The 12945-nt window shown below is 32.3% G+C and overlaps 1 protein-coding gene across 1 annotated transcript; it reads left to right on the top strand.

Moving 5' to 3' along the window:
- Nucleotides 1–6066: 6066 nt before the first annotated feature.
- On the top strand, nt 6067–12563 carry LOC7497606 (uncharacterized). Its single transcript, XM_002309179.4, has 7 exons — nt 6067–6822; nt 6914–8085; nt 8562–8627; nt 8817–8945; nt 9612–9662; nt 10543–10683; nt 10816–12563. The coding sequence occupies exons 1-7, from the start codon at nt 6696–6698 to the stop codon at nt 11914–11916; spliced, it is 2787 nt and encodes a 928-aa protein (XP_002309215.2). The 5' UTR covers nt 6067–6695; the 3' UTR covers nt 11917–12563.
- The last annotated feature ends 382 nt before the right edge of the window (nt 12564–12945 follow it).

Here is a 12945-nt window from a genome sequence, read left to right as displayed (position 1 = left end):
ACTTTATTAATTTGATTGGTGGATATGTCCGCAAACTGTTAAATTAAATTTGTTGATGGGTAATATTATTAATATCTTATTTGTTTGGCGGAAAGTGATTTTTTAGAAATTACTTTTTAAATTTTTCTGTATTTATTTGTTATTAGAAAAATTGGTCAATAAAAAACACTTTTCAATCAAAGAAAAATTTGGCTTGATTTCTGAGAAAGTATTTTCCTTTTATTTTGGACGGAAAATATTTTCCAGAAATTGTGAAACAATTTAAAAATATCATATTATTTGCTGATTATAAAAAATTTGATCCTCAAACTTTTTATTGATATATATTTTGTTTTGAATTTTTTTCAATTTCACCCCTTAGAATTTGATTTAATTTATTTTTATATTAACTTTGGTCATTATTTTTATGATTGTTATTTACTTTTCTCTTATTATTTTTTTAATTGAATTTTTTTTATCTATCAAATTTGGTCCTCATTCTTTTTATTGTTGCTTATTTTATTTGAAATAATTTATGAAATTGTAATTATTATTATTTTAATTTCATCATCTTTTAATTTTTTTATCTGTTAGATTTGATCTCCATTATTTTGATTGTTATTTATTTTATTTGAGATAATTTATGAAATTAGATTTTTTTTTCAATATCATTCTCATTCAATTTTTTAATTTGTGAGATTTATTCCTCATTATTTTAATAAACTTGAAAAAAAATATTAATAAGTTATTTTCTAGTTTATTTTCCATGACATAACCATACACTGAAAAGTATTTTCCAACTTATTTTCCATGGCACTACCAAACATTGAAAAATAATTCACTTTCTAGGAAATCACTTTCCAAAAAAAAACTACTTTCCATCAAATAAACGAGACCTAAATAATCATAAGTTTTTCCGAGTGTTATTGAATTACTTTTTACATCTCAAGACTAAATTATTTTTCCATTGGGACTCGAGCAAGCCACTCACACTCGAACCGATGCATTAACAAGATTTCTTTTGTATGGCCCCCTTTGAGGTTCTAACCTTAAATGAGAACATGGGAAGCAATCTGTAATCAACTAAGTTAAGCCTCCAATGGTTATAATGTTAGTAAGATTTTGGGTATGAAAATAAATAAAGAGTAAAATTAAACAGTTTAGAAACGTAAAAACATTGTCTTTAAGATGTTTATTTATTCCATGTAGATATAACACTTTCATGATATAATTAAGTTATCTAAAAGAATAAGAAGAAAAGACAAAAAAAAATACTTTTTTTGTATATATTCTCCTTGTGTAATAGCATGTTTATATAGATTTGAAACATTTTAATAAAATTTTATGATTGTTAAAAAGATAATTATATTTTGAATTAAATTGAATAGCTATTATTTAGTTTTATTTTAGAAGTCATAAATATCAAAATTAATTACAAAAATTAAAACAAATTAACTCAATAAAAAATTATTCGTACTAACAAATTAAATTTCAAGTGTTAAGTATTATTTTTCAATAAGAAAACTCATTAACCATAACTTTCATTTAATTTACTACAAATAAAAACTCATACTTGTAAATACTTAAAAGGAAGTGTTTTTTTTCAATGCAGAGTAAAACTTTTTTCTTCTCTATTCACTTACAAACTAACCAACATATACATTAACATTTAACATTATTAAACTTTACTAGTACTCACATAATAATTTGTTTAAGATGATTTTACATGGATTGCTTTTTCTGGATAAAAATGTGTCAACATATACAATAATAATTTGTTTAAGAACTTTCAGATAATCTTAATCAAAACATATAGTCATATAATTGGATGAAATTTTACGCTATCTTTTATTTTGAAATAATCATACTAATATTGTTTTTACAAGTCATGGATTTGAATCATTTTTCTATGAATTTTTGTTCTTACGATGATGTTGAGTATGTATGTGTGTATAACTATTAAAATTGACATAAATTTAACATAGACATTTACCAATATGATTGATACAGATTATAAAGAATTTTTCAAGACTAAATTATATAGAATTACTCTTATACCAAATATGATAATAGCTAACATGATTAGATAATAGCTAACATTGTTAAACTCTAACGGCTAATACTATCAAACTTCATGTTTAAATGAATTATATATACACATGACTCAATTACAAGGCATTCGTAAAATATGACTTCATTATTAATTATTTTCTTTTGAAATCGATATTTCTTTGGATTTCATCTCTAACTTTTCGTAGTGCATTAAAGAGCTCTAGTATAGCATTCTTATATTGCAAGAGCAAATTATATAATGTGATTATTACTTTAAGTGTTTTTTTACACAAGACAAACTCTATTATAAAATTATCGTCTTTAACTTGGTTGTCACTAATGTCTCAATAGTTTGGTTTTCACTTTTCTTGTTGTTGAAAATTATGCCTCCAATATTAGTTATGGTGGTATCCTCAAGCAAAAGGTTCAAGGTCATGAACAGGTTGTCCGATATTATTCTAACATTTAGTTGGGTCTTCAAGAAAAGTATTCAACTATAAAAAAAGAAAATTTTATCAATTTTTTTATGCACTTCATCTTTTCAAGAGGTTATTTCTAAAAAAAATTCTTTTAATAATTAATTATCAATATGTAGAGTATGATATTGAAAACAAATACTTAAAATATTGTTTCAAAATAGATTTTTGTCAAATGACAAGCAATACTTTCAAACTTTGATTTTGGAATTGATTTTATAAAAGTAGAAACTAATTATCTTCCAGATTTTCTTTCTAAAAAATATTTACATGGTTCAAGATGAGCACACTTGTCAAGAAAACAAAAGGGGTTATATGTCATAACCCCTTCAAGACCAGTTCATTCAACTATCAGTCTTCTTAATTCAACTTTAGTCAAGTCTCTTTATACGAGACCAACTTTAACCTCAATCATCAGTTTTCAATCCTCTCCTCAAACTCTCTTATTTCTACCACTTGACCTTCAAACAACACTGAAGTCATACAAACCTCATTACAAAAATCTATTTTAAACAACTCATCAAGGTGTTCTTAAAAGAAACTTGTCAACCTATATAAATCAAGAAACTATCATATGTATATTTGCCCAATTAAAAACAAGTTCTATGATGAAAATTCTAATAAGATCATCCCTGATATCTTTCCTCTTCAATTCCAATTTGCCTCGAAAAATTTGCAAATGACCAGATAATTTTTATGAATTCATCTTGATTAACACTAAATCGATTGAGGTATCTCATAATCAAGATGCAAGTAGTCCTTCCAAAATTACATATTCAAAAATAAATATTTTAAAGGTCTTAACATATCAAGACTGGAATAAAAGTTCTTATATTTATAAAAGATTTTCTTAAGACTTTTAACCTCCTGGATTTTATCTTGATTATTAACAAGTATGGTTCAATACACTTTACCTAAAAATTATGATCATTTTTAGTTTGGTCATTTTAAGAAAACTTATCTAGAGAATTTTCTAATATGGTTTTCAAACCGATGGTGACAATAGTTCTCTCTCACCATTGATATTCTTCCTCGAAAGATTTCATGGGCTTTAGAACTATTTGCATAAAAAAACTTTTAAATATGTCCCTGCCTCTTTATACTTTATTTGCACCTTGGGATCCCTTAAATCTTATGTTGAGATTTCATGATAATGCATGATATAGATGAAGAAATTGGTTACTACCCATATCTCATGAGAGATATTAAGGAAAAATGGTGGCCTCAATTTAATGAAAACCAAGCATGCTCTCAAGATGTTTAGTCTTGGTTACAGTTTTATTAATCTCAACAAATACAATCAACATTATCGTCGTCAGGTCAATATAACTTTTTAACCTCCAAAAAGCAAATTTCAGGCACATATTGCTTCATCCATCTTAAAATCAAAATATAAGAAAAGGCTTAAAGAAGTACTTTCTCAAATCTCAAGTTTAGATGATAAAGATGTTACTCTTGCTGATGAGGATCCAAACTATGGTTTTGATATGATATGATGAATATATGATCTCTAAGTTCATCAGCTAGCATTGACATTAGAAATGACAACAAACAAACTCAATAGTTTAAAATTTGTGCTAAATAACAATATCATTCACATCAACATCCATAATTGACAATACCTCAATCAATATTTCAATTAGCTAGACATGACCCTGTTAAAATTACAAATCTATTAAGCCCTAAAAAATCAATAAGTAGCATTCCTTTTAGCTCAAGATGTTCAAATCTTTAAGGTATAGATTTCAATAGAATTATCTCTAAGTCACATTATCAATAATGAATACTATAATACCTTTATCTTCTCTTATGTAGAAATAATAATTTTAATTTCTTAAATATTTTTAAAATAAATGAATTTTTAATTAATTCTATGAAATAATTATTTTATTAATTTCTTTTATTATAAATAAAACTAACTATTTATGTTAAAAAAGTCCTTTTATATTATTTTATTTAAATTTTCAAAAGAAATAATTATTCTCCTATGGTTATTCAATTATTTATTTTATGTTATGATTCATTATCAAATATAATTCGTTATTATTTCCATGTAAAAAATAAACAAACCAATCTATTCATTTTTAAATTATTTGTTTTCCTTATAACATATTTGATTAGTCTAAAAAATAAAAGTATTAGTTTTATTATATTTGATGTCTTAAGTAAAATAACTTATTTATTTTATTTATTTATTACAAAAATTGATTTAATATTTTTATTATTTTTGTAAATGATGAATTTATTTTTGTTTCAAAATTAAATATGTTTTTTATTTATTAATTTGATTTAATAATTGAAATATGTTAAAACAAAATTCTTAAAAGTCAGACTAGGTATGAAAATATCGTAGCTTATGAGTGAAAATACTATTCACTAGAACAATGTTTTCTTAGTTTTACCCCTCACACCAAAAAATCTAACATTGGCAATTGAAGGTGTTAAAATAATTTCACAAGATCCATTAGTCATTACCAAATTGATTAGGTACGATAAGTCTTTTTGCATTTCAAATGCATAGTAAAATTATCAAAACACTATTTGAATTAAAAAAAATTTAAAACTAGAGTCAAATGACACTTTTGTATTTTCATAATGATTTTTACTTAATTGTCATATCAAACGAGGGGCAATTTGGTATTTGACTAGGCATAAAAAATAATAAAAAATTAAAATGTGCAATGAAACAACCAAAATACCATTGCAAGACAAAAAAAAATAGCCTTATGGAGATTTTTTTGTCATTTTCCAAAGATTTTTTCATTTTATGAGATTAAATGGGGGGAGGGGGGGATCGCTTCATAAAGAAATAAAATAGATAAAATAAAAAAATTAGCCAGCACATGCCAATATGTGAGAGGAGCCTACGTCCTTTGGAGGACACGTATAACACCTCCTAACGACCAAAAGTGTCATTTTACCGTTTCGTTGGAAGGACAACCGCTTCTTTTTTTAGGCAATGTGTGTTAGCATCAGATTGCTGGTTTTTTATCAGATTATTTTAATCTCATAATCTGGTCCGTGAATTTGATGGTAAAACTCGGGTTGGCTCGATCCTGATTACTAGGGTTATAAGTTTGTTATGCTAACTCAGGTTGACTAGGGCTGAGTTTTATAAGTCATTTTTTTAACTCATTTCATCTTTTTATATTTAATGTATTGTGAATTAAGCTATATCATTTATCGTGATTATTTTATTTTTTTAAATAATTCATCTAATTTTGTTGTTTTTTTATGATTTAATTAAAATAAAATAAACTTATGCAATCAAGTCGAATTTATAATCTAAATCACATATATTTTATTTAAAATATACTTGCGGTAACTTAAATATTATTTATTACTATTTTTTTTTTTAATATTACCTCGTGACGTAGCATGGGTCCAGACCTTTAGTTTTAAGAGGTAAAATATTGGCATTAAACTTCTTGAGCACCCGCACCAATCAAACAGCAGAGTCCAACTACAAATTCACGGATGATTCGAAACCCAAATCGAGGCCCAAACAAAAAAAGTTCCTTAAGTCTGCCTTCACTGAAGAACAGAACCCGTAAATAGCTGCAAAACCACTCAGCCATAAGCCCGTCCGTGTCACGTATTAAAGCACCAGCTCCTGCGTACCCAATTTCGTTGAATTTGGTTTTGTTCTGCAAAACAATCCTATATCCCTTTTTTTTTCTTTGTACAAAACTGGTCTTTTGTGTGTGGGTTTCTTTAAGAAGTCAGCGTGAGAGGAAGATTTTGGTGCCCACTTGTGTAGAGAGAATCAGGTTTTCTTGCATTGAGTTCTTGAACTTGAACTGAGTTTCAAGGAAAAGGGCATTCTTTTTCAGGGGTTTTAGGCTTTAATCGGGGGTGTCAAAGTCCTCCAGTTCAGTATCTTCTTCTGCAATAAAATAAAGATTGGATTGCCATTTTTTGAGCTGGCTGCTATATCAAACCTTGTATCAAAAACAGTCTCAAAGTATTCGCTTTGAATTCTCTTTGCTATACAACTGTCTGTAGCTTTCCATATAGTTTGATTTTTTTTTCCTCTAGCTTACTCTTGATCATTCAATTAGTAAAGGTCTATGAACTCACCCCTGCCTGCCCAAACTAAAACCCAGAAGGAAAACGGAAAACCTACTACTTTCTGTTTCTTTCTTTTTAAGCGAAGGTGATTTAGAGAGATCATTATTCCTCAATCCAATGGCAGAGACTCCTCTTTTCACTTTTTCTCCACTACGCAAATCGCATCTCAAAAGTCAAACTTATCGCACTCTTGTTCGAATTTTATCGCACCCTCAGCTTTGTCAATTTGTTCCTCCGCCACCAGGTATTTTAATTTTAAATTTCAGTCTCAATTATATGTATTTATGTTTATTTGTTCTAGTGTTAGTAACTTATATATGTTGTTTTTCTTTAAGGTAATGGTGGTGATGGAGGGCCGCATGTGTTGGGAAACCAAGTATGCAGTAGGCATGTGGAGTTGTGCCATGAAAGTTTGCTGGATAAAAATGGCCAAGAAAGAGGGTTTAGTGACACGCAAGCGGTGATCAATGAGGTAGAGAACATAATGGGAATAGAAGAAGATGAGAACTTGGTGATTGATCAAACTGCTTGTGGAACTGGTTTACAAGATAGAGATTTAATTCAGGCGCAACATTTGCTAATTGATGAGTTAGAGCATCTCATGAAAGGAAACGTGGAGCTTGTTTGTCACAACAATTCTGGCCCTGTGACTAACCGGAATCGGAATGCTGCTGGTGATGTTGTTGCGGTTTCAAACAACCAAGATGAACATTTTGAGCGCCATCCAGTTGTTATCAAAGAATGCAGGGGTGTCGGCCAGCTACAACTTGATGAAGAAACCCTATGTCAAAATAACAAAATAAGCAGTGAAGTTTCAAAACCAGTTGATAATTGTGAAGAAAGTTCATTGTCGAGGACTAATGGATTGGAAGTAAATAATGAAATGCAACAGAAAGAGATACAATCGGACAAATCAGTTTGTGCCGATGCCACAATGGGTTATCCTCCTGAAGATGGTGAGATAGAAGAGCGAGAAGTTTCTGGTGAGTTTGAGGTGGATGATGGATCAGTCGATATGTTTTCTGAGGATGCTGTAGCGCCACAGGAGAAGAAAGTTGATGAGAAGCAAGCTTCTGAAGCTATTATTGATAAAAATAGGCTTCCTATTAATGAAAAAAATGAAGCAAACAAGAAGCACTCCTGGTTTTCTTCTTCTATGGCGTACACAGTTGAGAATGCTAAAGATAGAAGAGAAGTGGAAGCCCAACAACGTTTCTCAAGTGAAATGGCATGTAAACGGAAAGTTGTAACTTATGAAGATCCTATATTAGCTGAAGAGGGTGTCTGGTGTAAGAAACAAAAGAAATGCCATGGAGTCAGGGAGCAAAATGATGGGAGTGCAGCAAAAGACCAAAAAAGAGACAGCAGAGTTAAGGAACAAAAGAAAGGGAATGTTGCCAATGATGGTGTTGGCTGCCCAGTGGTTTGTCCTAACAATCTGGCGTCGTTCACAGAAAATTCAGATCAAACTGCATCTGCAAACCAAGGAATTGTATCGAAAGAAAAGGTATAATTATTCTCCTGATTTTCTTTTGCTTTCTCCTGCTATAGTTGTTTATTTCATTAGCAGAGTCAATTTTAGTGCAGCATGGAGTCTTCGAGTATTGGTTTTAAAAAAAGAACATCCTCATTTTTTTTTCTCCTCTCTGTATGTGGCGGGGATTATCATTTAAAGATTATATGCACGGTTTTCTTCATATTCTTTGCTGGGGGTTGGATCCAGGGCTTTTTGCCTCCTCGATATCTTTGGCATTGTTAATATGACGCTGGAATAGCTATGTCTAGATTAACTGATTTAAAAATTTCTTGAATTTGAGGGTTAATTTATTAATAGTGCACCAAAACCAGAAAGTTGATTCTGGCACTTTTCTGCTCTCCTTCCCTCCTCTTGTCCTCTTTGTGTACCCTCTCATAAATACATACCCCTAGTGCTTTCTTAATGAATCCAGATTTAACCCATTATGTTTTTTGGTTGTTCTACAGGATGCTGGTCTATGCAATAAGAAAAAGCGTGGTCCTCCTTCTAAGGAAAAGAAAGCAAAGAAGAAGGTTTTGATTTGTCCTTTCTGTTTTCTCGTGTTTGGTCGGGTTCTTTTTTCTGTTAGCAAACTATTATTGTTTTTTATTTTTCCAGTTAATTTTGTATTCCTCCATCTGAAAACTTAATCTTTACTAAAGTGTAACTCTGTTGTCCCTAAAATAAACAACTTTCACTCATCATTTAATGTTATTTTGCAGGAAAAAGAACGAAAAAAACGGGCTGAAAAGAACAGACAACTTGGTGTTAAAAGGATGAAGTTACTTCCTGTGCTGAATCAGAAACCTGTATCACCCTGCCGTCATTTTCTCAAGGGGAGATGCCGGGAGGTATGTGTTCTCTCTACACTCAATTCTATAACCTAGTATATCTTTATATTGATTTCTGAACTGCTTCAAAGACTCAACAACTTTGTCGTGTTGAGAAGTTGCTTTAGTCATTTACTGAAAAAATCAACTAAGAAATTGGTCTTTATGGTCTAATATTCTGCTTTTTTGATGAATTTTAAAGTAGACAGCTTTGATGAAGGTGATTATCTTGATCTCTTGTTGGTCTTTGTCAAGTATAACTGTTTAGCATATTTGAGTCTATAGTTTATTTTTTTTCCTGCAGAAACAATTATGTGTTCTTCCAAATTCCTCTTTTTGTTTAACGTTTTCCCTTGTATTTTTTTTTTCTGCCCAGTGCCAGAGCATCTTTCATGGTTGTAAAATGAAAGGGAATGCTTTTATTTTCATTTTCTACTTTCTTTACTTTCTACTGAACACGAAATACATCCCTGTTTCTTCAACTTCTCTTTAATTTAATAGATTTTAAGACGAATTATTCAAATGGCTATCACTATCTAACCGAGTCTCCAATTTTAGGTTGCACTTGGAAGTGGTGTATTTTTTGTCAATAGTGGTATATTGTTTTGGTGCTCTGTATTCTATTTTTATCTGGTTTTAGTTTTATATCCTGCTACTTGTCATTAGCATTTTTTTTTTATTTGACAGGGTCAAAAATGCAAATTTTCCCATGATGCAATACCTTTGACAAAATCTGAGGTACAATCATTTAAATTAGTACTTTATTTTGTACGGCCAGTTATCCAATCTCTTTTGCCTAGTGGTTTAGAAAATCACATTAATATGAACATTAACATGTGAGACACTCTTCCCATGGAAGTGGTTCTCCTCCACCCAACCAGAAACTGGACTGAAGCTTGGCTACAAATTTCTGCTTCTGACTGGCCTTGAACACATCTCATGTCAAAGCCAGAACTCATATACTGATATTTGTCTCTTCATCTTGGATTTAAGAAATGAATATACTGCTGTGACTATCCAACCTGTATAAATGTGTGCTTCGCTTTCGGGGTGAAGTTGGCATTTGGGGCTGAAAGCCCCAAAACCCAACAACACCTCGGTTACATCTCATGTCAAAGCCAGAACTTATATACTGTTTTTTCTCTTCATCTTGGATTTAAGAAATGAATATACTGCTTAGACTGTCCAACCTGTATAAGTGTGTGTTTGGCTTTCAAGCTGAAGTTGGCATTTGGGACTGAAAGCCCCAAAAACCCAACACCACCTTGGCCAAGAGAAGTTTGGGTGTGGGATGCTCGTGCAGCCTACACAGGTCTCACACGTGATCGTCAGATTTTGCCACAGTTAAGAACAAGACACATTTTATCTTGACTGCCATAGAAAAGAGAGAAAAAGTAGCAAGTAATTGAGGTTCATTCTGGAAAAGCATGCTTCAAAGGAAGCACTCACACAAATTATCTGGCCAGCAATTCATTTTCTCCTATCTAGCCACCTGTTGCGAAATCATAGACTTAATTTAATTAGCTATATTTTTTATTAATTGATTTGGTAAGGTGATTGTTGTTGTTGCCAATTTCTATTAGCTAAGCATGTCTTGTCTTGTGTTCTGGTTTTGCAGCCATGCCATCATTTTGCACGTCACAAATGCATGAAAGGTGACAATTGTCCATATGATCATCAGCTCTCCAAGTATCCTTGTACAAACTATGTGTCAAAAGGTTATTGTATCAGGGGGGACAGTTGTATGTTTTCACACAAGGTACCTTCTTGCCCTTGCTAAATACTATTCCTTTTCAGCCACTTTTTCTGTTGTAGCACACGCAGAACCTCAGTTGTTACTCTTGTTGTGTTTAGCTTCTAATGACTATCGTTGATTCAATTTCCACTTCAGGAAGATCTTGCATCTACATCAAACGTTTCAAATGTTTGCACTCCTAAGGTGAAGCCTCCATCTTTGCCGAGCACTTCAAATTCTAAGAGGCAACTGGATATTAGTGGAACTTCCAACCAGACTGCCAAAGCCTTGCCTGATTCCACAGGAGTTATTTCTGATGATAGACGTGCTGCACTAAATGTGGCAAAGACTGTACAGAATTTGCCTGCACTGGTGCCCAAAGGTCTTAGCTTTCTTTCTGGTGGGAAGAAGTCAATGGTTGAATCTAGTCCTAAAACAAGCAGCCCATCTCTGAAGAGTAACGTGTTTGTCAAAGTTGGAAACCAGATAGATCAATGTGCATCCGTCACAGTTCAAAGCTGCAATGAGATTCCTAGGAAAATTCCTTCCGTTGTTGCACCAAAGGGGATAAATTTCCTTTCATTTGGCAAAGCTCCATTGGATAAATGTTCAAGTACTATGAAATTAAAAAGCTTGGCCTTTAATCAGGGAAATGGTGTCAACTTATTTTCATCCAAAAATTTCGCTGTGCACGAAGAAGCTTGCTCATCTTCAAATAAGGATAATAGTGTCCTAGTTGGCAAAGAGACACACCAAAGTGTGTCAAATATGGCGGCGCATGGGTTGAATAAGATGCTGCAGAAAACTGAACCTACAGCATTTCAAGATGCTTCAGCAGATAGTTTTAGGAGAAACCAGCAGGCTAGCTTGCCTTTAAGTTCTGGTAGCGGTGTTCATGCATCTGTTCAAGAAAGTAAAATTGCATCCAATAAACATGTAGAGTTGAGTGCACTCCAAGGGAGGTTGCCAGCTTCACCGCTTGGTTCAGGTCAATCTTCTGATCAGTTGGCACATGCATGTTTGAAAAACAAACCAATATCTGCTCAGAAGGCACTTATGTCAACACTAGCATTTGCTACAAAGGTTGAATCTCTAATGAAGATGAATCAGTCCACTGGTGGTGCTTTTGCTGTCAGTAGCATGGTCAGCAAGGAAAGCAGGGATAGTACTACACCTAGAGGTTTACAGATTGACTCAGAAAAGGCATCAAAAGTTTTGGATTTTTTATCTGGTATTGGTGGTGAAACAAAGCAGTAACCTGTTATCGCCAACTAGGTATCACTGGGAACATAACATGTCTTTAGACTGGGAACTGGAGCTAATTCAAAAGCATTTGGCTGTCGAACAAGAAGCGAAGGCCATACTCTGATCATTTATTGGCAATTTAACTGTTATTCTTCATCCAAATTTTTTCAGTACTAGTTAGGAGGTGCAGTTTGCACGTCCCCTAGCTGTCACTGCTCTTCCCTATTCAGCAGCTATTCTGTTGACTGGAAAGAGGCCGACTGCTGGTAAGTTTGTGACGGAGGTGAATATTGATGGCTGCATTTTTAAAGTCTATGAGGCAAACGATTTCAGTTTGTTCCTTTCTTTTGTTACGTATTTCTTGGAAGCACACATTCCAATTACTTGGCAGGCAATATGGATTCTCCGGCTGGCATCGCTCTGTTTTGCAGCACCCTGGGTTATGAATGGAGGACAGGAGCTTGTGAAATTGTGAGTTAATTGATGTCATTGAAAGGTAATAGGTCTGGAACCCAACCCAGGAAATATAACATATAACAACATCTATGTTGTTAACGGTCTCTGAACTCTTTCCGAATTCTGTGATAAAAATCTGAAAAAAAGAAGAAGAAAAAGAATGAGAACTTCAGTGATGAACAACTTCTTTCCTCCTTCACTCATTTCAAATCTCCAGCAAGTTCTCACCGCTCAAATGAAGTTGGAACTCCATCTTTATGTTCGACTAGCTTTGAAAGGAATGCAGAGAGTGGTAATGATAATAATTGGTAGGAAGATATGCACCGATAAGTTATTTGACCTTGCATGCATGCATGAAGACCTAGATTAAAAGGCCATGAATTCAAGAAGTATTTCACTCTACTCACTCATTTTCAATAATAACATGTACGCCAACAATATTATTGATAATAATATTGTCATAAAGGAGCAAAGCCATTGCTTGGCTTCAGATAGGTTTAGTTAATGCTAATTGAAACTTGTTATAACTTAGTCTTAAGCATATTAACTTGCTTATGTTGGTCCTTGTGGAGCCAGTCCAAAAAT

This window comes from Populus trichocarpa, chromosome 6 (assembly GCF_000002775.5).
Source record: "Populus trichocarpa isolate Nisqually-1 chromosome 6, P.trichocarpa_v4.1, whole genome shotgun sequence".
NCBI lineage: Eukaryota > Viridiplantae > Streptophyta > Magnoliopsida > Malpighiales > Salicaceae > Populus > Populus trichocarpa.
Note: the sequence above shows the minus strand (reverse complement) of the source record. Positions and strands in the feature narration are given on the sequence as shown.

Excerpts from the sequence above, each read along its gene's own strand:
- LOC7497606 (XM_002309179.4), top strand. The coding sequence starts at position 6,696 with ATGGCAGAGACTCCTCTTTTCACTTTTTCTCCACTACGCAAATCGCAT. Across the intron at positions 8,946-9,611 it reads TCAAGGGGAGATGCCGGGAG|GGTCAAAAATGCAAATTTTC; the intron begins GTATGTGTTCTC and ends TTTATTTGACAG. Across the intron at positions 10,684-10,815 it reads GTTGTATGTTTTCACACAAG|GAAGATCTTGCATCTACATC; the intron begins GTACCTTCTTGC and ends TTTCCACTTCAG.